Below are 24066 nucleotides of genomic sequence, written 5' to 3' on the forward strand. Positions count from 1 at the left end.
GATACAAAAACAAATATTAAATATTCCAAAGTCAACTGTTTGCTTCATTATAAGAAAATGGAAAATTTTGGGAACAACAGCAACTCAGCCACCAAGTGGTAGGCCACGTTGGGCTTGGCTCCTTAGTTCCAGTGAAAGGAACTTTGGATCCTCTAGGATACCAAAAAGAAATATTAAATTTTCCAAAGTCAACTGTTGGCTTTATTATAAGAAAATGGAAGAGTTTGGGAACAACAGCAACTCAGCCACCAAGTGGTAAGCCACGTAAACTAACAGAAAAGGGTCAGCGGAGGAATGATGGTGTGGGGTTGATTTTCAGGAGTTGGGCTTGGCCCCTTAGTTCCAGTGAAAGGAACTATGAATGCTCCAGGATACCAAAAACATTTTGGACAATCCCATGCTCCCAACCTTGTGGGAACAGTTTGGAGCGGGCCCCTTCCTCTTCCAACGTGACCGTCCACCAGTGTCCATAAAGACATGAATGACGGAGTCTGGTGTGGGTGAACTTGACTGGCCTGCACAGAGTCCTGACATGAACCAGATAGAACACGTCTGGGTTGAATCAGAACGGAAACTGAGAGCCTGGCCTTCTCCACCAACATCAGTGTGCGACCTCACCAACGCGCTTTCGGAAGAAAATTCCTTATAAACACACTCCGCAACCTCGAAGGCTGATTTAGAGCCAAATATTTCGGGGAATCGGACCAATTTAGTGCATGGACACGTACGGAATGTTGTGAAAATGAGTGATTGCGTGCTCACCCGTGGCTCTTTGTCGTCCTCATCTTCATCAGGGTTGAAGGCCTCGGCGCACACTGCAGCACAAAGAGCAGCATTGGCGGTCGGTCACCCGACTCCATGACTTCACGATGAGCAAAGACGGACGGGAAAAAAAAATCCAGACACTAAACACTCTCACCTGATGCTCTCCTGATGAATCGATTTATTACCGGCGCTGGAATAAAACAAAACAAAAACACACAACGCTCACATTAAAGTCAGTCTTTATTTAGGTGATCGCGACTGAGCATGCGCTTTAAAAAAAACGTGTTGACCTCATTTGTCTGAATGAGGTCATCTGGCCGGCGGCGCCTGCTTCTTCAATCACATTCAATGGCAATGCACACAGACACTTCATTAGGGACCCCTGCACTGCCTGTGCAAGAAGTCTGCCTTTGTAAAGACAATATACAGACACCTTCATAACAATATGTAGCATGGACAATATACACCCTGCAAGTATATATATAATGTAGTAACAGACACCTTCATAGCAATATGTAGCATGTACAATATACACCCTGCAAGTATATATATAATGTAGTAACAGACACCTTCATAACTATATGTACAATATACACAGCAAGTATATATATCATGTAGTAACAGACACCTTCATAACAATATGTGGCATGGACAATATACACCCTGCAAATATATATATTATGTAGTAACAGACACCTTCATAACAACATGTACAATATACACACAGCAAGTATATATATAATGTAGTAACAGACACCTTCATAACAATATGTAGCATGTACAATATACACCCTGCAAATATATATATAATGTAGTAAAAGACACCTTCATAACAATATGTAGCATGTACAATATACGCCCTGCAAATATATATATAATGTAGTAACAGACACCTTCATAACAATATGTAATATGTACAGTATACACCCTGCAAGTATATATATATAATGTAGTAACAGACACCTTCATAACTATATGTACAATATACACGCAGCAAGTATATATATAAAATGTAGTAACAGACACCTTCATAATAATATGTAGCATGTACAATATACACCCTAGAAGTATATATATATATATATAATGTAGTAACAGACACCTTCATAACAATATGTAATATGTACAATATACACCCTGCAAGTATATATAATGTAGTAACAGACACCTTCATAACTATATGCACAATATACACGCAGCAAGTATATATATAAAATGTAGTAACAGACACCTTCATAGTAATATGTAGCATGTACAATATACACCCTAGAAGTATATATATATATATATAATGTAGTAACAGACACCTTCATAACAATATGTAATATGTACAATATACACCCTGCAAGTATATATAATGTAGTAACAGACACCTTCATAACTATATGTACAATATACACGCAGCAAGTATATATATAAAATGTAGTAACAGACACCTTCATAATAATATGTAGCATGTACAATATACACCCTAGAAGTATATATATATATATATAATGTAGTAACAGACACCTTCATAACAATATGTAATACGTACACTATAAACACTGCAAGTATATATATATATATATATATATATATATATATATATATATATATATATATAATGCAGTAACAGACACCTTCATAACAATATGTAATATGTACACTATACACTGCGAGTATATATATATATATATAAATATATAAATAATGCAGTAACAGACACCTTCATAACAATATGTAATATGTACACTATACACACTGCAAATATATATATATATATATATATATATATATATATATATATATATATATATATATATATAATGCAGTAACAGACAATATTATTATGTACAATATACCCACTGCAAGTATATATATATATATATATTTATATATATATATATATATATATATATATATATATATATAAAATGTAGTAACAGACACCTTCATAACAATATTTAATGTGTACAATATACACCCTGCAAGTATATATACAATGTAGTAACAGACACCTTAATAACAATATGTAATATGTACAATTTACACCCTGAAAGTATATATATAATGTAGTAACAGACACCTTCATAACAATATGTAACATGTACAATATACACACTGTAAGTATATATATGTATATATATATATATATAAAATGTAGTAACAGACGCCTTCATAACAATATGTAATGTGTACAATATACACATTAAGTATATATATAATGTCGTAACAGACACCTTCATAACAATATATAATATGTACAATATACATCCTGAAGGTATATATATATAATGTCGTAACAGACACTTTCATAACAATATGTAACATGTACAATATACAAACTAAGTATATATATATATAATGTAGTAACAGACACCTTCATAACAATATGTAATATGTACAATTTACACCCTGAAAGTAAATATATAATGTCATAACAGACACCTTCATAACAATATGTAAAATGTACAATATACACCCTGAAAGTATATATATATTGTATATAATGTAGTAACAGACACCTTCATAACAACATGTAATATGTACAATATACAGGTCCAACTAGACTGGGCATAAACAATAACAGGCTAAAAAACAAACAAACATTGTATGACTGGAATGTAGATGTCTTCATAACTACACACATTGTCCGACAAGCTAATGTGTGTAAAGAAGTAGACACCATGTAAACTGAATATGACGTAAACATGCAAATCAGTTCCTCTATGAGGCAATCTCTCACCGCACATTTGAGGTCATTCTAAAGCAGGGGTCTCAAACTCAATTTACCTGGGGGCCACTGGATGCAGTGTCTGGGCCGCGAGAAAAGATTTCTTGAAAAAAAAATCTATTTAAATGTCTTTATTTTTATTTTCAACACAAAATAAAATCAAAATACAAATGTACAAAATGAGGGTTAAGAAATGTAAATTTAAAAAAAACAACAACAACAAATAACAGTTTGAATTGGTTCAGGTTATGGGGGACCGTTATTACTGACGGACAGGTGCAGCCAGGCACGATAGAAAACCCTCGTCTCCATGGCAACGTCTCTGCCGCTTTCACTCATTTGCCGCTTTTCCACTAATGCAGGGGTAGGCAACCCTGAACGTTGATAGAGCCATTTTGGACCCAAATAATAAAAATCGTCTCTGTCTGGAGCAAATTGAAGGGGGGGCGGGATTGGGGGGATTCTCCGCTTGCATCACGCAAGTGACGTCAATGTTCGGACCACCAGAACCACATACCACGACGTAATTGGTAGATTCCTTCAGCTCCGCACGCGACGCTGTCAAGCGCCGTTCATACAAAACTTGCAGGCCGCACTTACATTAAAGGGGAACATTACCACAATTTCAGAAGTGTTAAAACCAATAAAAATCAGTTCCCAGTGGCTTATTTTATTTTTAGAAGTTTTTTTCTAAATTTTACCCATCATGGAATATCCCGAAAAAAGGCTTTGAAGTGCCTGATTTTCGCTATCTGTAAATCCAGCCGTCCATTTTCCTGTGACGTCACATAGTGACGCCAAGACAAACAAACATGGCGGATAGAACAGCAAGATATAGCGACATTAGCTCGGATTCAGACTCGGATTTCAGCGGCTTAAGCGATTCAATACATTTGTTGAAACGGATGGTTGTGGCGGCAGATAGCGAAAACGAAATTGAAGAAGAAACTGAAGCAACTGAAGCTATTGAAGCTATTCGGCGATCGCCTTCTAACCAACGATTGCATCTTTTGACCACTGGAGCAACTTAAATCCGTCGATTGGTAAGTGTTTGTTTGGCATTAAATGTGGGTGGATATAAAGGCTGGATGCAAATATAGCTACAAATGTACATACAGCTAGCCTAAATAGCATATTAGCATCGATTAGCTGGCAGTCATGCCGCGACCAAATATGTCTGATTAGCACATGAGTCAATAACATCAACAAAACTCGCCTTTGTGATTTTGTTGACTTTATCGTTGGAAATGCATCTGCTTTGAGTGTCGCAGGTTATCCACACATCTCTGTTGTAGCATAGCTGTCGTCGGTAAAATGTGCAGAACAAACGAGGGACTTTCGGATCTTTGGACCACTGGTGTACTTGAATCCGTCGATTGGTATGTGTTTGTTTGGCATTAAATGTGGGTGGATGCAACTATAGCTACAAATGAGGCATAATGATGCAATATGTACATACAGCTAGCCTAAATAGCATGTTAGCATCAATTAGCTGGCAGTCATGCCGTGACCAAATTTATCTGATTAGCACATGAGTCAATAACATCAACAAAACTCGCCTTTGTGATTTCGTTGACTTTATAGTTGGAAATGCATATGCTTTGAGTGTCGCAGGTTATCCAAACATCTCTGTTGTAGCATAGCCGTCGTCGGTAAAATGTGCAGAACAAACGAGGGACTTTCGTATCTTTTGACCACTGGTGTACTTGAATCCGTCGATTGGTATGTGTTTGTTTGGCATTAAACGTGGGTGGAGGGAAAGGCTGGATGCAAATATAGCTACAAATGTACATACAGCTAGCCTAAATTGCATGTTAGCATCGATTAGCTGGCAGTCATGCCGCGACCAAATATGTCTGATTAGCACATGAGTCAATAACATCAATAAAACTCGCCTTTGTGATTTCGTTGACTTTATCGTTGGAAATGCATCTGCTTTGAGTGTCGCAGGTTATCCACACATCTCTGTCGTAGCATAGCTGTCGTCGGTAAAATGTGCAGAACAAACGAGGGACTTTCGCATCTTTGGACCACTGGTGTACTTGAATCCGTCAATTGGTATGTGTTTGTTTGGCATTAAATGTGGATGGAGGGAAAGGCTGGATGCAAATATAACTACAAATGTACATACAGCTAGCCTAAATAGCATGTTAGCATCAATTAGCTGGCAGTCATGCCGTGACCAAATATGTCTGATTAGCACATAAGTCAATAACATCAACAAAACTCGCCTTTGTGATTTCGTTGACTTTATCGTCGGAAATGCATCTGCTTTGAGTGTCGCAGGTTATCCACACATCTCTGTCGTAGCATAGCCGTCGTCGGTAAAATGTGCAGAACAAACGAGGGACTTTCGCATCTTTTGACCACTGGTGTACTTGAATCTGTCGATTGGTATGTGTTTGTTTGGCATTAAATTTTGGTGGAGGCAAATAGAGCTACGAATGAGGCATAACGATGCTATATGTACATACAGCTAGCCTTAATAGCATGTTAGCACGTAAGTAAGTCAACTTGAATCCGTCTGATCGTGTTTTTACACCCTCCGACGAGGCATGATGTCTCCAAGGTACGGAAAACAGTCGAAAAAACGGAAAATAACAGAGCTGATTTGACTTGGTAATGTGTTTGAGAAAATGGCGGATTGCTTCCCGTTGTGACGTCACGGGTGAAAGGTCATCGCTCCGACAGCGAACAATTGAAAGGCGTTTAAATCGCCAAATTCAACCTTTTAGAGTTCGGAAATCGGTTAAAAAAATATTTGGGCTTTTTTTCTGCAACATCAAGGTATATATTGACGCTTACATAGGTCTGGTGATAATGTTCCCCTTTAAACTTTCATATTAAGGTTAGGGCCACAAAATAACGTCTGGCGGGCCGCAATGGCCCGCGGGCCGCGTATCTGAGACCCCTGTTCTAAAGGATCTGCTGGATGTTTTATTTTTTTCAAAAAAAACAAAACCAAAACCGTAATCTGCATCATCAGCCATCCTGACTTACCTTCAAAATCCTCGTCGTCGTCCTCGTCGCTGTTCTCCGCCTCGATCCGCACGGCCTGCTCCAAGAAATTGACCGCTTTCCCGGCGCGGGCGTTGGACTGCGGCCCATGGCTCTCCCCGGCCTTGAGTCGGGTGAAGTACTGCAGGGCGAAGTCGAGCAGGTCCCCGGGCTGCTTCCTCAGCACCTCCACGGTAAAACTCTGCAGCAGCTCCGTCAGTCCCTCGGGGATTTCTATACTCATTCCTGTGATCTGGCCGCTCGTCGGGGGCGGGGGGCCGGGGGGGGCGGAGGACTCCCGAGGCGGCAGGCCGAACGAACGTGCGCGGGGGGGGCGGGTTAAAAAAAGCGCAACATGGCGATAAAGAGGAAGAACCGCGACGTCAGCACGCCGTCAAAAGGATGCTCTTGGTCCGAGCATCTTTTCTCTTGCTGCTGCTGCTGCTGCTGCTCGACCTGGTTGGGAGGGGAGAGAAACCCACGCATGTGACCCCGGGTTTCCATGGCAACCGCCCGTCCAATGATTGCGTCGGAGTAAATTTAAAAACGCCGCTCCCGTCCCGTTAAGAGCGTACATATTTGTATAGCCTAAACATTCATAATTTGTAAGCGTGTTTTTTTTTTAATCGGTAAAAGCAGTGGCTCATTTAAAAAAAAAATTAAAAAACATTTTTAATAGAAAAATAATAGTTTGTAGTAGTACCAGTTACGCCCACTGGAGGGAGACATAGCACCGAGCTATCGTGTGTGACATGCAGGGGGTGAAATCAGCGCGTGTGACCCCGGGTTTCCATGGCAACCGCAATGATTTCGTCGGAGCAAATTTAAAAACGCTGCTCCCGTCCCGTTAAGAGCGTGCAGATTTATATAGCCTAAACATTCATAATTTGTAAGCGTGTTTTTTTTTTAATCGGTAAAAGCAGTGGCTCATTTAAAAAAATAAAAAAACATTTTTAGTAGAAAAATTATAGTTTGTAGTAGTACCAGTTACGCCCACTAGAGGGAAACATAGCACCGAGCTATGGTGTGTGACATGCAGGGAGTGAAACCAGCGCATGACTCCGGGTTTCCATGGCAACCGCCCGTCCAATGATTGCGTCGGAGCACATTTAAAAACGCCGCTCCCGTCCCGTTAAGACCGTGCGGATTTGTGTAGCCTAAACATTCATAGTTTGTAAGCGTTTTTTTTTTTTAATCGGTAAAAGCAGTGGCTCATTTAAAAATATAAACATTTTTAATAGAAAAATAATAATAGTTTGTAGTAGTACCAGTTACGCCCACTAGAGGGAGACATAGCACCGAGCTATGGTGTGTGTGACATGCAGGGGGTGAAATCAGCGCATGTGACCCCGGGATTCCATGGCAACCGCAATGATTTCGTCGGAGCAAATTTAAAAACGCCGCTCCCGTCCCGTTAAGAGCGTGCGGATTTATATAGCCTAAACATTCATAATTTGTAAGCGTGTTTTTTTTTTTAATCGGTAAAAGCAGTGGCTCATTTAAAAAAAAATAAAAAAAACATTAATAGAAAAATAATAGTTTGTAGTAGTACCAGTTACGCCCACTAGAGGGAGACATAGCACCGAGCTATGGTGTGTGTGAACTGCAGGGGGTGAAATCAGCGCGTGTGACCCCGGGTTTCCATGGCAACCGCAATGATTTCGTCGGAGCAAATTTAAAAACGCCGCTCCCGTCCCGTTAAGAGCGTGCGGATTTGTGTAGCCTAAACATTCATAATTTGTAAGCGTTTTTGTTTTAAATCGATAAAAGCAGTGGCTCATTTAAAAAAATTAAAAAACCTTTTTAATAGTAAAATAATAATAGTTTGTAGTAGTACCAGTTACACCCACTAGAGGGAGACATAGCACCGAGCTATCGTGTGTGACATGCAGGGGGTGAAATCAGCGCATGTGACTCCGGGATTCCATGGCAACCGCAATGATTTCGTCGGAGCAAATTTAAAAACGCCGCTCCCGTCCCTTTAAGAGCGTGCGGATTTGTGTTCCCTAAACATTCATAATTTGTAAGCGTGTTTTTTTTAATCGGTAAAAGCAGTGGCTCATTTAAAAAAAAAAATTAAAAAACATTTTTAATAGAAAAATAATAGTTTGTAGTAGTACCAGTTACGCCCACTGGAGGGAGACATAGCACCGAGCTATGGTGTGTGTGACATGCAGGGGGTGAAACCAGCGCATGACTCCGGGTTTCCATGGCAACCGCCCGTCCAATGATTGCGTCGGAGCACATTTAAAAACGCCGCTCCCGTCCCGTTAAGACCGTGCGGATTTGTGTAGCCTAAACATTCATAGTTTGTAAGCGTTTTTTTTTTTTTAATCGGTAAAAGCAGTGGCTCATTTAAAAAAATAAACATTTTTAATAGAAAAATAATAATAGTTTGTAGTAGTACCAGTTACGCCCACTAGAGGGAGACATAGCACCGAGCTATGGTGTGTGACATGCAGGGGGTGAAATCAGCGCATGTGACCCCGGGATTCCATGGCAACCGCAATGATTTCGTCGGAGCAAATTTAAAAACGCCGCTCCCGTCCCGTTAAGAGCGTGTGGATTTGTACAGCCTAAACATTCATAATTTGTAAGCGTTTGTTTTTTTTTTAATCGGTAAAAGCAGTGGCTCATTTAAAAAAACAAAACATTTTTAATTGAAAAGTAATAGTTTGTAGTAATACCAGTTACGCTCACTAGAGGGAGACATAGCACCGAGCTATGGTGTGTGACAGAATCTGGAGAAATCACTCCAAGTAAGCAGCATAGCTGGAAACCAACATTGAATGACCGTGACCGTCGATCCCTTTAGACGGCACTGTATCAAAAACCGACATCAATCTCTAAAGGATATCACCATATGGGCTCAGGAAGACTTCAGAAAACCACTCACTAAATACTATTGTCGCTTCATCTGCAGGTGCAAGTCTAAGCTCTACTATGCAAAGCAAAAGCCATTTATCAACAACATCCAGAAACGCCAACGGCTTCTCTGGGCCCGAGATCATCTAAGATGGACTGATGCAAAGTGGAAAAGTGTTCTGTGGTCTGACGAGTCCACATTTCAAATTGTTTTTGGAAATATTCAACATCGTGTCATTCGGACAAAGGGGAAGCGAACCATCCAGACTGTTATCGACGCAAAGTTGAAAAGCCAGCATCTGTGATGGTATGGGGGTGCATTAGTGCCCAAGGCATGGGTAACTTACACATCTGTGAAGGCACCATTAATGCTGAAAGGTACATACAGGTTTTGGAACAACATATGCTGACATCTAAGCGCCGTCTTTTTCATGGACGCCCCTGCTTATTTCAGCAAGACAATGCCAAGCCACATTCAGCTCGTGTTACAACAGCGTGGCTTCGTAAAAAAAATAGAGTGCGGGTACTTGCCTGGCCCTCCTGCAGTCCAGACCTGTCTCCCATCGGAAATGTGTGGCGCATTATGATGCGTAAAATACGACAGCTGAGACTGTTGAAGGACTGAAGCTCTACATAAAACAAGAATGGGAAAGAATTCCACTTTCAAAGCTTCAATAATTAGTTTCCTCAGTTCCCAAACGTTTGAGTGTTAAAAGAAAAGGTGATGTAACACAGTGGTGAACATGCCCTTTCCCAACTACTTTGGCACGTGTTGCAGCCATGAAATTCTAAGTTAATTATTTGAAAAAAAAAATAGTTTATGAGTTTGATAAAATATCTTGTCTTTGTAGCATATTCAACTGAATATGGGTTGAAAAGGATTTCCATATCATTGTATTCCGTTTATATTTACATCTAACACAATTTCCCAACTCATATGGAAATAGGGTTTGTACAATGACAATAAAGATATATTCGACTCTTAGACCCAGGACACGTTGGGAAGACTATGTCTCCCAAGCTGACCTGGGAAAGCCTCGGGTTCCCCCGGGGAGGTGCTGGACGAAGTGGCTTCTGGGGGAAAAGGAGGGCTGGGCTTCTCTGCTTAGGCTGCTGCCCCACCACCCAACCCCGGATAAGCGGAAGAAAATGGACTTACTTTCCCTAAATATTTAAAAGTATTCATATTCTCTTCATGTCATATTTTACTCCTTTCAGTGCTGTTATTTTTATTTTGTATCCAATCAGAATTCAGCTAGCTTATGTTGCAGTGCTGTACCAAATCTGCCCGGAGCTTTGAGAATCAACAACGGGGGCATACAGTTGATAGATAATTGCGATAGCCAGTCAGATCACGAGTTGTCAGTCAGGCCTTCTAGTCAGCCTCACGTTGAGCGCGACATTTACGCGTCCCGCGATTGGTTACTCATCGGGATCGTTAGCGGATGAATTTGGGAACACATACAGTTGATAGACAATCTGATCACAAGTTATTGACAATAGCCTAAATAGCCTGATTGGATGCTCACTTGTCATTCCAAAGTAATTATCCAATCACAAGAAGCAATTTAAAGGAAATGTTGACAAGGTGGCAGATATTTGCAAGGCCATTTTCAAGAAGGATATTTAAAGAGAAACATCTTGTGAGACAATGTCGGCAATGAAAACGGGGGAATGCCCATTTCCACTCAAATCAGACTACAAGCGGAACCACTTGCTTACATGGTGTCGAATGGGTTCTACAAACAGTTCAAACATTTTCCTTATTTTCTCCCGTTTTGATAAGTTTTATTTGAATTTTAACAGTACCACTAGACGTTTTAATTGCTGATACAGGTTTGATTTAAAATCTCTTAAGGCCCAAGCTGTTTACATGTTTTTATTTCCCTTTGCTATTTGGGCTTATTGGACCATAATTAGAAAACAAACTAAGAATTATCTTTCGTAATAATGTACTTAGTCCATAAGTACACACATGTGTACTTTTTTAGTCACATGCTAATTATGACACTTATTCCCCCCAAATTCCATTGTATGATGGGCTTTTCTGACACCCCCAGATGGCAGTAAAAGTGTCCACATAAGTGGCCATAAGACCCCAATTCAGTAGTGTATACACTTTTGGAAATAAGAGCTAAAAAAAGAGGTACTGTCCACGCATGTGGACAACTAAGCCTTCAGGTTTTGTATGTGGTAGAAAATAACCTTGTTTTGTGCACTGTTGACTACACTGTCGTGCATAAATTAAGTGGATAAAGCTTGAATTTGGATACTTTACTACGAATTAACAAAGACCCCGACTCAAACAAGTTGGAAAACTTATTTGGGTGTTACCATTTATTGGTCTATTGTACTGAACTGTGCAATCTAATAAAAGTTTCAATAAAAAGAATGTAATTTCAGGAAATCTTACCAAGACTACATTTACAGATTTTTTTTTACTCTAGTTTAGGGGGTTTAAAACACATCTAAATACTTTACAATTGGAATTTTCCCGCCAATCTGCACATCGACAGATGTCAGTTTTAGCTTTTTTTGTAACCAGTCTTGAAATCGTGTTATATTGCAAGATTTTTTTTCTACAGTTTAGTGATAACAGGTTTTGAAGGCCCTTAAAAAAAAAATAAAAAATAAAAAAAAAAGTCAAATTCAATAATTGTAGTCCATAACTGACAATGCTCTTTAAAAAAAGTTTAAAAACCCAATATGGTGTAGGAAAAGTGCAGATGTTCTATGCCAATTTTAATGCTTCTTGTGCCAAACTAATCTGGAACATCCATCCATTTTCTACCGCTTATTCCCTTTCGGGTTTGCGGGGGGCGCTGGCGCCTATCTCAGCGACAATCGGGCGGGAGGCAGGGTACACCCTGGACAAGTCGCCACCTCATCGCAGGGCCAACACAGATAGACAGACAACATTCACACTAACATAAAAACTAAATCAGGGACTGTGCAAATAACTTTCTCCTCCACATTGAGAGGAGACAGATGAGGCGGTTTGGGCATCTGGTCAGGATGCCATCCAAACGCCTCCCTAGGGAGGTGTTTAGGGTACATCTGACCGGTAGGAGGCCACGGGGAAGACTATCTCCCGTCTGGCCTGGGAACGCCTCGGGATCCCCCGGGAAGAGCTGGACGAAGTGGCTAAGGAGAGGAAAGTCTGGGCTTCCCTGCTTAGGCTGCTGCCCCCGCGACCTGACTTCGAAAAAGCGGAAGAAGAGCAATGGATGCAAATAACTTCCTTAATGATGTGAGTAGCAAAAAAACAAGCCTGTTCTTCCAGGAGACATTTATTCAATCAATACAGGATCTTTCCATCAACAGGTCAGTTAAATATTAACAAATTTACAATCATGAGGAATGTAATAAAAAAAAAAATACAGAACAAACAAAACAAACGCGCTCCTTATAAAAACCCCAACCCAGGACAACCACAGTGGGAGGTAGAACCACTTCCCAGCTCTGTTGTTCCTCCTCGTGCTCTTCAAGTGGATGTTTCACAGTTCGTCTTTTGTCGCCTAGGAGATAACACATGGAGCCACGAAAGTTTAAACATTCAACTTGTTAATGTGCAAACTAGGATTGTATATCAGTGTTAGTATAGTAACGTGATACTAATCAATCATATTCCGTACTATACCACCTCAAAAAACAAAAAGTCCATACCCCTCAGTCATAAATTGCTGGGTTTTACAAGCAGACGAGCATGTTCGGCAGCGCGTGCACACACACGAGTACTTACAAGCAGACAGTGTGTCGACAGAAAAGGGAGAACGGACGCATTTTGGCTCAAAAAGGTTGCTTTAAGACATGGATAGTTACGTTCAGCCACAGTCTGCAGTGTTTTAGCTACTTCTAAAATCACCAATCCTGGTCCCCAAGGTGACAAAGTTTCTTACAAGTATCATCATCACTGGAGGACGAGGAATACATAAAACATGCTTCACTGCACACCATAGCTCACCGGCGTCAAAATGTAAACAAACGCCATTAGTGGATCTACACCTGACATACAGTAATGATACCAAGTACAGGAGCGTATCTAGTCGATACTACTGGGATTAAATCGATATCACCACAAAATCTTGCTTTTTAAAAATGCATATTATGTTTATAAACTCAGAAAATATGTCCCTGGACACATGAGGACTTTTAAACATGACCAACGTACGATCCTGTAACTACTTGGTATCGGAGCGATACCTAAATGTCCTAAATGTGTGGTATCATCCAAAACTAATGTAAAGTATCAAACAGAAGAATAAGTGATTACATTCTAACAGAAGTGTAGATAGAACATGTTAAAAGAGAATGTAAGCAGATAGTATATGAATAAGTGGATTAATAATCAATTTTTACAGTTTGTCCTTTATGTAGGAAAAAAAATAGAATGATAAATGACAGTATGTTACTGCATATGTCAGCAAACTAATTAAGAGTCTGTTTGTTTACTTACTACTAAAAGACAAGTTGTCTAGTATGTTCACTATTTTATTTAAGGGCAAACTTGCAATAATAAACATGTTTAATGTACTAACATTTTTTGTTAAAATACATCCAATAATATTGGTATCGAGACACTCGTGCAAACAAAGCGTTCTTACCGTTTCTTCTTCATCAACGTCATCTCCCTCGGCTCCATCGGTCTCTTCTTCAATATCATCATCATCATCTTCATTATCTGCTGGCTCTTCAGGTTCCTCCTCTGGTTCTTCCTCCACCTGCACAAAGTGCACACTTCAACCCTGCTGTCCCACCTGAGTCTTTCACCCGTAAACTTATGGGCGTCGCATGACTTGCCTCCTCATCCAGAGGGACGTTCATGCTGAGCCGCAGCATGCGTTCTATCCTCTCGCCGTACGCCTTGGTGTCGGCCAGCTGGTAGCCCGAGCGCAGGGTGGCCGTCTCGAAGAGGACGGTGGCCAGGTCGGACGCCGTCTGGTCCTCGGCGTCGTCCTGCAGGCGCCAAAAAGTATTTTACATGCAGGAACACAGCATGTCCGTTTAAAAACGAAAAAAAAAACCTTAAGTGACTTTTGACAGAAACCTTACAACTTAGGATTCCATTCCGGTTCTTGGGTGGACGATTTGATTACCGTATTTTCCGGACTATAAAAATGTGCACTTAAAATCCTTTTTACTCCTCAAAACTCGACAGTGCGCCTAATGTAAGGAATAAGTTTGATTGAGCTTACCCACCTCTAAACTATTTTATATAGTACATCGTGTAATAAGTGTGACCAGTAGATGGCAGTCAAACATAAGAGACTCTCGCGACTGTGTTGGAGATCCATTATGGATTGAACTTTCACAGTATCATGTTAGACCCGCTCGACATCCATTGCTTTCCTCCTCTCCAAGGTTCTCATAGTCATCATTGTCACCGACGTCCCACTGGGTGTGAGTTTTCCTTGCCCTTATGTGGGCCTACAGAGGATGTCGTAGTGGTTTGTGCAGCCCTTTGAGACACTAGTGATTTAGGGCTATATAAGTAAACGATTGATAGATAAAAGTGTAGGCTGCACAATTTGATGTGCTTCCACATAAGAGTAATATCATATATATATATATATATATAAAAAGACATTTTGCATTTTGTTTTGCAATATGCAAAAGCAACTTTTCTCACCTTCCGATACCTGTTGATCTGTATTTGGGATCTGCATAAATCCTGTAAAATTGCACACGTCTGCCTTTGTAGTTATTTCTTTTTCCTCTATCTTCTTGTTATGGGACATTCATCCTCCGCTGTTGCCATTTCTAATATAAAGTAGTGTAAAGTTCTTACATAACTGTCAGTAAAGTAGTCATGAAAGCACTAAAAACATACCGGTAAAGTGATTTTACATTATTCACCCAAGGAACTTTAGTCATTAGAGTTCCGGTCAGACGTTTTTTTACGGGACACATTACCGGTGTTTGCGGATGAGGAGACGCTGCTCTGTTATTGATTGAAGTAAAGTCTGAACGTCATTAAAACAGTTAGCGCCATTTTTTGACACTTCTTCCACTCCCGTCCTTGCACGCTACACCGCTACAACAAAGACGGGAAGTAGACGCTGTTGAAGGTGAGCCACATAAATAAGACCGCCCACATAACGGCGCATCCTCAGAAAGTGGCTTGTATATTATCTGTAAAACATCTATGCAACATTTTGACCAAAAAAAACACCATTACATGTTATGTAGACCACAAGGAAGTCTTTTAAATTTAGAAAAAAGTTAAGACTATTTCAATGCACCATATGTGCCCTTTGTATGAAAAATGACCTGAATAGACCAGTTCACCGGCAGTACGCCTTTTAATCCAGTGAGCCCTATGGTCCGGAAAATACGTTATGTAGTACAATAAAATATTTTAAATCCAATTACATTCATAAAGCTGTAATAGTGTATGATAAAACCATATAGTACAATACAATGATCAGTTAAATTTAAAGCTCCTAATAAAAATAATGTATGATTAACTACGTAGTACAATAAAGATATTTACAATTTAAATTAGATCCTAATTTAAGTTCTTTACAAAAATAAATGTATAATTGCTCTCAAAAGGCAAAAAAAAAAATGTGCAATCAGGTTCATCTCAGGGTTGCTGTGGATGAAGAAATGTATTACTATTACAAAAAGCCCCTTTTTAGTTTGTCAGTCAGGTTTAAAAAAAAAAAATGTCTTTTTAACCTTCACGTGCATGTGTGAAAAGTGCACAACAGCATTTCTGCGAGTCACAGCTTATTAGCTTTCCAGCGTGTGTTGAGTGTAGTTTATTTGAAACATGCATGCATACAACATGATACAATCACAATTTCCAGTTTCTCTATTAAACATGTTCGAAAAAGATTTGGAAGAAGCATAGCTTATTTAAATCCTACCCATTTTTCCTTTACATAGTTACTCAAACTTTTGTTCACTTCCTGTTCTCCATTTATTCACGATATACACCATAAGTAATAAATAATTGAGTTATATTTCATATTGTGAGATGAGTAAGATTATCTTGAAAATGAATGAGAAATTCAGAACGTTTATCATGGTTCTCTCCGTAGACACTAAGTTTAAAGAGTTTCTTAAAGTGGATCATATTAGTACATTGTTTTGATTTTTGCTAAACCCATTCCATAATTTAACTCTACATACTGAATGTCTTAAGTGTTGTACGTGCTTATAAATGTTTTAAATGACATTTTCTTCAAAGATTATATTTTTCCTCTTGTTAATTGTTGTATATTCTTGGGTAGCAGATTAGTTTGATTTGTGTATAATTTTAGCTTTTAGCTAATTCACTATGTTGTGAAATTTCAGTATATTTGATTCAATGTATAAAGTGTTTGTAGGGTTTCAATATTCAACATCATTCCAACTGACATTTTTTGTAACACTGTTAATGAAGTGTACTTATTTCCCCATATTTCTACACAACTCATATGTAACACTAGCGAGCAGTAGGAGAATACGGAGTGATTTTTGGTCGAAAACATGTTTTGCTATATTCATTGACGAGTTTCTTGCTACTGCATGTTATATATATTTTTTTGACATGAGATTTCCATTTCAATTCATTGTCAATCATACCAAGAAATTTGGTTTCATTTTCTCTTTCAATTACTATTCCATATATTTGTGTTAGACATTCTCTTGAGTAGAACTTACTAAAAAGACTCAAGTTAGATTTCAAACAGGTGCACAAATAAAAAAGGCGATTGTTACTTACATTGACTCGTTTGAGCATCTGCTTGATGAGCGGATGTTTGGGGTTGATTTCTAAGGTTTTTTTCTGGCTGGCGTAGTAACTGAAATACCAGAGAGACTTTGTCAGCTGCAGTTTAACATCAAGGTTGTTTTTAAAAAGTGAGCACTCACTTTGTGGAAATATCCTTTCCGGTCTGGTAAGCCTGGGCCTTCATGATCCTCTCCATGTTGCCCGACCAGCCGTACTGACTGGCCACCAGGGCGCACGGCGAGTTGGTGAGCCTCTGCGAGAGCACGGCCTTTTCAATCTGTCAAAGAGTCAAAAAGGTTGAGATGGACTGCTGGTCATTCAGCCAGACAACAGGCTTCTTATTGACCTTGTCGTTGAGCGCCTTCTCCTTCAGCCAGGTGGTGAGAGGCTCGTACTCTTTCTCCAGAGCCTCGCGCTTTTCTTTGACTTTGTCGCTCTCGTCAAACTTGACGCCCTCTTTGGCCACGTTCTGGAAGCGCTTGCCGTCGAACTCGGGCAGAGCCTGGATGCAGTACTCGTCCACGGGCTCCGTCAGGTAGATCACCTCGTAACCCTTCTTCAGCAGCCTCTCCACGAAGGGAGACGCCTCCGCCTGAGGGACAACTCACAAGGGTCACTTCTTGCCTCCTTGGTGGTCAAAACCTCCGATCCCCTCACCTCCTTCCTGTTAGTGCCGGCCATGAAGTAGATCTTGTCCTGCTTCTCCTTCATGCGCTCCACGTACTGCTCCAGGCTGGCCAGCACCGTGTCGCTGTTGGAAGTCTGGAAGCGGAGCAGCTTGGCCAGGCGGGTCCTGTTGGAGTGGTCCTCGATGACGCCCAGCTTGATGTTGGTGCCAAACTCCTTCCAGAACTTGTCGTTGTAGTGCTCTTCTGCCATCTTCTTGATCATGTCCAGCGTCTTGCGCACCAGCTTCTTGCGGATAACCTGGTCGACGACAACGACTGTTAGCTTCATGTATACCACACCTGGGAAAATTTAATTAAATCCGGCCCGCCAGACATTCCCAAATATTTTTATTTTTAAGATCTTTTAAGATGAAAACTGTAGCTGCCATTATGATGTTTTCAAATGACTGCAAGTCTTGAACTATACAAGGTATTTCAATGGTTGGAATCAGGCCTTTTGCATGATGTACTAGTTACTATGGTAATCTAGTTACTATGGTACACGCAAGGAGATTTTTTTACAAGAAAGTTCAAAAGCCTAGTGATACAGATGTCGGATTGTACCGTATTCTACGGATTATAAATCACTCAAGAGTATAAATCGCACCTGCCGAAAATGCATAATAAAAGAAGAAGAAGAAGAAGAAAAAAAAAACACGTCGCACTGGAGCATAAATCGCATTTTTGGGGTCAATTTGATAAAATCCAACACCAAGAATAGACATTTGAAAGGCAATTTAAAATAAATAAAGAATAGTGAACAACAGGCTGAATAAGTGTACGTTATATGACGCATAAATAACCAACTGAGAAGGTGCCTGGTATGATACCTTAACACATTATGGTAAGAACCATTCAAATAACATAGAACATGCTATACGTTTACCAAACAATCTGTCACTCCTAATCAATAAATCACATGAAATCTTCCTCGATGTCGCTTCTTAACTCTGCGCCGCTTCCTCTTGTTTTCTGCTGCATATTTCACTACGTCTAGCTTGTAATCTGCAGTACATGATTTCCTTTTCGGTCCAACTTTTTTTTCAGCCCTTCTCAGTTTTTATAAGTTACCAACGATGAAATGATCCATTTTAATAGCTATGGCAGTAGCATATAGTAGTTAGCATTCCATGACCCACAATGCACTTCTGCCATGACCCTCCCCCGCCCAATTCTTATTGGTTGACGTGTGTGGCGATTGCTGACGTGTGTGTGACGATTGTTGACATCTTTGTCTCTTCCGCGAATGAGATAAATAGAATTTGATATTTTACAGTAATGTGTTAATTTCACACAAGTGGCTCCGGAGTATAAGTCGCACACCCCAGCCAAACTATGAAAAAAACTTTGACTTAGTCCAAAAAAATACGGTAGGTGGGTTTTTCTTACCCTCCATATTCATATGTCGTGTTTGTAAAAATATGTGGATGGAGAGGTGTGATGTTCATATGTTGTCAATATTTAGTGTTTTACCATTCATAGTTATTGTAAATCCCACATGTGTTATTTTAATGTACATTCTGGGTGTCTCAGAAAAATAAAATAGGGATGTTTTGTATTAGAGTTCCTAAAATTTGATATACTGGCCCCTAGACATTTTGTTCCTCTAAAATTTGGCCCCTTGAGTCAAAATAATTGCACAGGCCTAGTCTAAGTAATGTTGCAATTTTTCAAAAAAGCATGTATGCCTGGTAAAAAAACAAAACTTAAACGTAAAGTAAGGCTCCACTGATCTAAGATGCGTCTGCAGAGACAATCACAAAATCTGAGTAGTGGATTCATCCACATTACTACCATATTTTTCGGACTGTAAGGCGCACTTAAAATCCTTTTTCTCAATAATCGACAGTGCGCGTTATAACCCGGTGCACCTAATGTATGGATTAATTCTGGTTGTGCTTACCGACCTCGAAGCAATTTTATTTGGCACATAGTGTAATAAGTGTGACCAGTAGATGGCAATCATACATGTAGACTGCAAGATAATGCTAGTAAACAAAACAAACGCTCCATTTAGAATATAGAACATTACTCACAAGGCTCAAAAGTCATCCATCCATTTTCTACCGCTTATTCCCTTTCGGGGTCACGGGGGGCGCTGGCGCCTATTTCAGCTACAATCGGGCGGAAGGCGGGGTACACCCTGGACAAGTCGCCACCTCATCGCAGGGCCAACACAGATAGACAACATTCACACACTAGGGCCAATTTAGTGTTGCCAATCAACCTATCCCCAGGTGCATGTCTTTGGAAGTGGGAGGAAGCCGGAGTACCCGGAGGGAACCCATGCATTCACGGGGAGAACATGCAAACTCCAAACAGAAAGAACCCGAGCCTGGATTTGAACCCAGGACTGCAGGACCTTCGTATTGTGAGGCAGACGCACTAACCCCTCTGCCACCGTGAAGCCCAAAAATCAGTCAAAATGTTTTTAGTACGACTTCGTAAGCTATGAAGTCAGTTTGATGGATTTTCGGCGCATTAATTATACGACATTACCCGGCGTTTTGTTTCGGAATATTATACAACACCGACTTTTTACCTTCTGATGTGTATTTGTGATCTGCATAAGTCCTGAAAATGTGAGTGATTCTGTAATTGTGGCCTGTGAAGACACCGTAGTTATAAGCTTCTTTCTCTACCTTCTTATGTGGCATTAATCTTCCGCTGTTGCCATTTCTAATATAAAGTAGTGTAAAGTTCCTACTTATCAGTCAATAGACTAGCGATCAAAGCGCAAAAAACTGTAGTAGGTTTACATAATTCACCCATGGAACTTTAGTTATTAGAGGATTCCAGGCGGACGGTTTTTCACGGGACAAATTTCCGACGATGTTGCATTATTGAGCCACAGATGAGATGCTGCTCCTTTATTGATTGAAGTAAAGTCTGAATGTCACTAAACTGGTTCGCTCATCTTTTGAAACTTCCACGCTACACGGCTACAAAATTGATGGGGAGAAGACGCCGTCGAAGGTGAGCCACATAAATAAGACCGGGCACAAATTGGTGCATTCTGAAGCGACTGTCATAAAGGTACTTGAAAATGTTCTGTAAAACATCTATGAAACACTTTCACCAAAGGATGACCACCACATGTTATGTGGACCACAAGATAGTGTTTTAAATTTAGAAAAAAAAATATATGACTCAGTTAATGCGCCTTATAATCCGGTGCGAATTTTGTATGAAAATAGACCTGAATAAACCCGCTCATCGGTAGTGCACTTTTTAACTCTATGTGCCCTATGGACCAAAAAAAATATGGTATGTTAATTTTTATAGCCCTCCTATGTGATTTAGATCTTTCCTTCATTTACTAACAAATGCTAGAAGTTATGGCTTTGGCAGAGGTTTTTGGGGAGGAAATGCCCCCCAAAATCCATATGTGACCAAACTCCTGATTGTCTCCAGTGTGCCAATAACAATTATATCGGTTTGATGACATCTTTGTTTGCTTTAAACCCAACACTACAGTATTTAAAGTCATTTTTAAGTAAACAGCTTTACCTTGAGCAGTTTGTGCTGCTGAAGAGTCTCTCTGGACACATTCAGGGGAAGGTCATCAGAATCAACCTGACATTTAAAGACAAACAAACTAAGTGAAGTGAAATGCAAAGTAAAGGCCGACTCCACTCCGTGTTGACTCACCACTCCCTTGACAAAATTGAGATACTTGGGCATCATGTCATTGAAGTCGTCGGTGATAAAAACTCTCCTGACAAAGAGCTGTAAAGACAAGGTGACATTTTGGATGCAGAACTAGAATAATGACGGTAATCCAGTGTTTGTTCCAGGCACCTACCTTGATGTAGTCGTTCTTCTTGGAGCCATACTCGTCAAAGAGGCCGCGGGGCGCTGCCTTGGGGACGAACAGGATGGACTTGAAGGTCACCTCGCCCTCGGCGGTGAAGTGGATGTGAGCCAGAGGGTCGTCGCTGTCCTGTTAGACCACAGTTTTAACCAACATGATGTAAGCTCTGGAACTGAGCTATACATTATACGATATAGTCCAGTGTCTTACCTTTGAGAAGGTCTTGTAGAAAGCCTTGTACTCGTCCTCCTCAACCTCCTTAGCGGGTCTTGTCCAGATGGGCTTGATGTCATTCATCAGCTCCCAGTCCCACACGGTCTTCTCAACCTTTGTATTAAAAAATAAGTTAATAGGTCCAAAAACACCAATAAAAAAATCAATTTTCCAGCTAAATGACAGAAGTTAGTCCTCACCTTTTTGGTCTTGGGCTTTTCTTTGTCTTCTTCCTCCTCCTCTTCTACCTCAACATCATCTTCTGACACCTCTTTCTCTGGTTCCTCTGCTGCCTCAGCATCCTCCTCAATGGGCTCCTCTACGGTCTCCGTCTGTCATGTCCAAGACAAAATCAAATTGAATAAGATTGCCAAAAACACATTGATGATGACTGGCCTTTAGATAAAAACAAGCCTAATAGTTGACAGACAAAAATATGCTGCAGAACAACAAGTGGCCAACTTTCTTCATTCAAAGATGGTGGCTCTTTGCGGCACCTCACAATTCAATTTAAAGGTGCATCAGTTGATTTTTATTCATGTACGTTGATGCAGTTTCACATTTGTTTTTGTTTCACTAAATACAAAATTCACTTGCAACCTAAACAAACTAAATTCATTTAGAATAAGAAGGTTAAATTGCCATTTTTGTTAAATTAAATTGTGTGCAAAACTGGAACATAAGTGCCTGATAGCAAAGGAGCTGGTCCGATCTCTGAAGTGGCTGGCCGGAGTCAGCCAAATTTTAGAACTGTTTGCATTACTTTACAATAGATTATAAACTATTGACGTTAACAGATTCTGTAAATCGTCCATCACTGAATTGCGATGCATCTAAAAATCGATTATATCCCTCACCTCGAGTGGATATGTCTGTAAACAGACGCATTTAATTTTAATGTCGAACAGGGATTAACACCACACCTGTCAAAGTTCATCAACACAATAAAAAAGTGAAAGCCTATTGGATTAATATTCTTTAAGATCTTGCAGATGCGCTAAGTTTTAAATTGACACCTTATGCAGAATTGGCCCTTTTTGGAATTCCAAACTATCAAAAAAATTAAGCAGACTTTTAGGGATAGTGTCACCTTTGCGTCAATAGCTCGAAGGATTTTATTTGCTCGGAAATCAGTTTGCACACCCTATGATTTCCCTATTAAAACAAAAATAAAGGTCAAAGGAACAAACATTTACATTAAAACAATGCAGACCTCAACAAGAAAGCTTGGAAGTTGAGGAAGCAACTCTTAGCACTTGGACCACAAACTGTAAAATCTCCATCAAATTAAACGGATTGCAGGAAAACTGGACAAAATTACAATTATAAAAAAAACCAACTCAGACTGATGCATTTGAAAACAGTAACCAATCATAAAAGACTCTACAGTATAAAACAAAAAATTGGCTTTCTTTGTATATCTCAGGATCAGTTATGAATGTACAATTAGGTCAAAAGTTTCAGACCAGTATGTATATTTAGTACCAATGCGCTGACTCACTTTCCCAACTAAGACCTTTTCACACAGAAATTGAACCTAGACACAAGTTATGTGAATTATCAGTAAGGTACATGGTGAAGAGGTCGGTATTAAATATAAGAGTTGATTCTTCCTACTCCTTTACGTATATTAAAGTCTGCAAGTATTACCATGTGACATTCCTTCTTGCAATGTGTTACCTGTTTGAAACGAAGAGCTAATAGTAGGGCTGGGCGATATATCGCGGGTTTGTCTCTGTGCGATATAGAAAATGACTATATCGTAATATTTGAGTATACGTTCTAACGCAGTTGCTTTTAGCTGCGGGCATTCAGGCTCTTCACTGTCTCTCCTCACAGACAAGCAGGCGCACATTCTTACATACACCCTCACCCAACAGAGGTAGCGGCGTGGCTAACATTAGCTGCTAACGTAGCCGTACGAGTGGGAATATGAGAGAAAAAAGGTGCGGATCTGGTAACAAATGAAGGAAGACAATTCATAATAAAAACAGCAGGGTTTCCATCGTCTGGCAGTGGTTCGGCTTAAAGTGGGAATATGTCGAACAGACAACCGTAATAAGTCAAGCATGCGGTACAAGCGTTGCAATAAAATTTAGCATTACTGCTAAAATGTAGCATCATTTGAATAGTCACTCGCTAGAGAATTTCATAACCTTAATAACCTACCACATAGTGAAGGATGAATACTATTTCCTATTATGCAGCTCATTTTTATTTGACACTTAAAATGTCTGACAATCTTGCACTTTTATGTTTTGGAAATGACTTGAATGTTTGTGCAATTGCTTAATAACTTTAATACACT

The 24066-nt window shown here is 39.8% G+C and overlaps 1 protein-coding gene across 1 annotated transcript in view; it reads right to left on the reverse strand.

Annotated features, from left to right (window-relative positions):
• Positions 1 to 24066, reverse strand: part of hsp90b1 (heat shock protein 90, beta (grp94), member 1) — a 63238-nt gene that overhangs the window by 29898 nt on the left and 9274 nt on the right. Inside the window, exons 7-20 of the mRNA XM_061893656.1 lie at positions 21959 to 22090; positions 21756 to 21872; positions 21537 to 21674; positions 21383 to 21460; positions 21242 to 21307; positions 17721 to 17990; positions 17410 to 17655; positions 17204 to 17340; positions 17055 to 17133; positions 14144 to 14299; positions 13948 to 14064; positions 6482 to 6854; positions 920 to 955; positions 763 to 815 (exon numbers count right to left, since the gene is read on the reverse strand). Coding sequence (XP_061749640.1) covers positions 763 to 815; positions 920 to 955; positions 6482 to 6854; positions 13948 to 14064; positions 14144 to 14299; positions 17055 to 17133; positions 17204 to 17340; positions 17410 to 17655; positions 17721 to 17990; positions 21242 to 21307; positions 21383 to 21460; positions 21537 to 21674; positions 21756 to 21872; positions 21959 to 22090 — 1998 coding nt within the window. The remainder of the gene's footprint in view (positions 1 to 762; positions 816 to 919; positions 956 to 6481; positions 6855 to 13947; positions 14065 to 14143; positions 14300 to 17054; positions 17134 to 17203; positions 17341 to 17409; positions 17656 to 17720; positions 17991 to 21241; positions 21308 to 21382; positions 21461 to 21536; positions 21675 to 21755; positions 21873 to 21958; positions 22091 to 24066) is intronic.

The sequence above is a fragment of the Nerophis ophidion genome, linkage group LG03 (genome assembly GCF_033978795.1).
Source record: "Nerophis ophidion isolate RoL-2023_Sa linkage group LG03, RoL_Noph_v1.0, whole genome shotgun sequence".
NCBI lineage: Eukaryota > Metazoa > Chordata > Actinopteri > Syngnathiformes > Syngnathidae > Nerophis > Nerophis ophidion.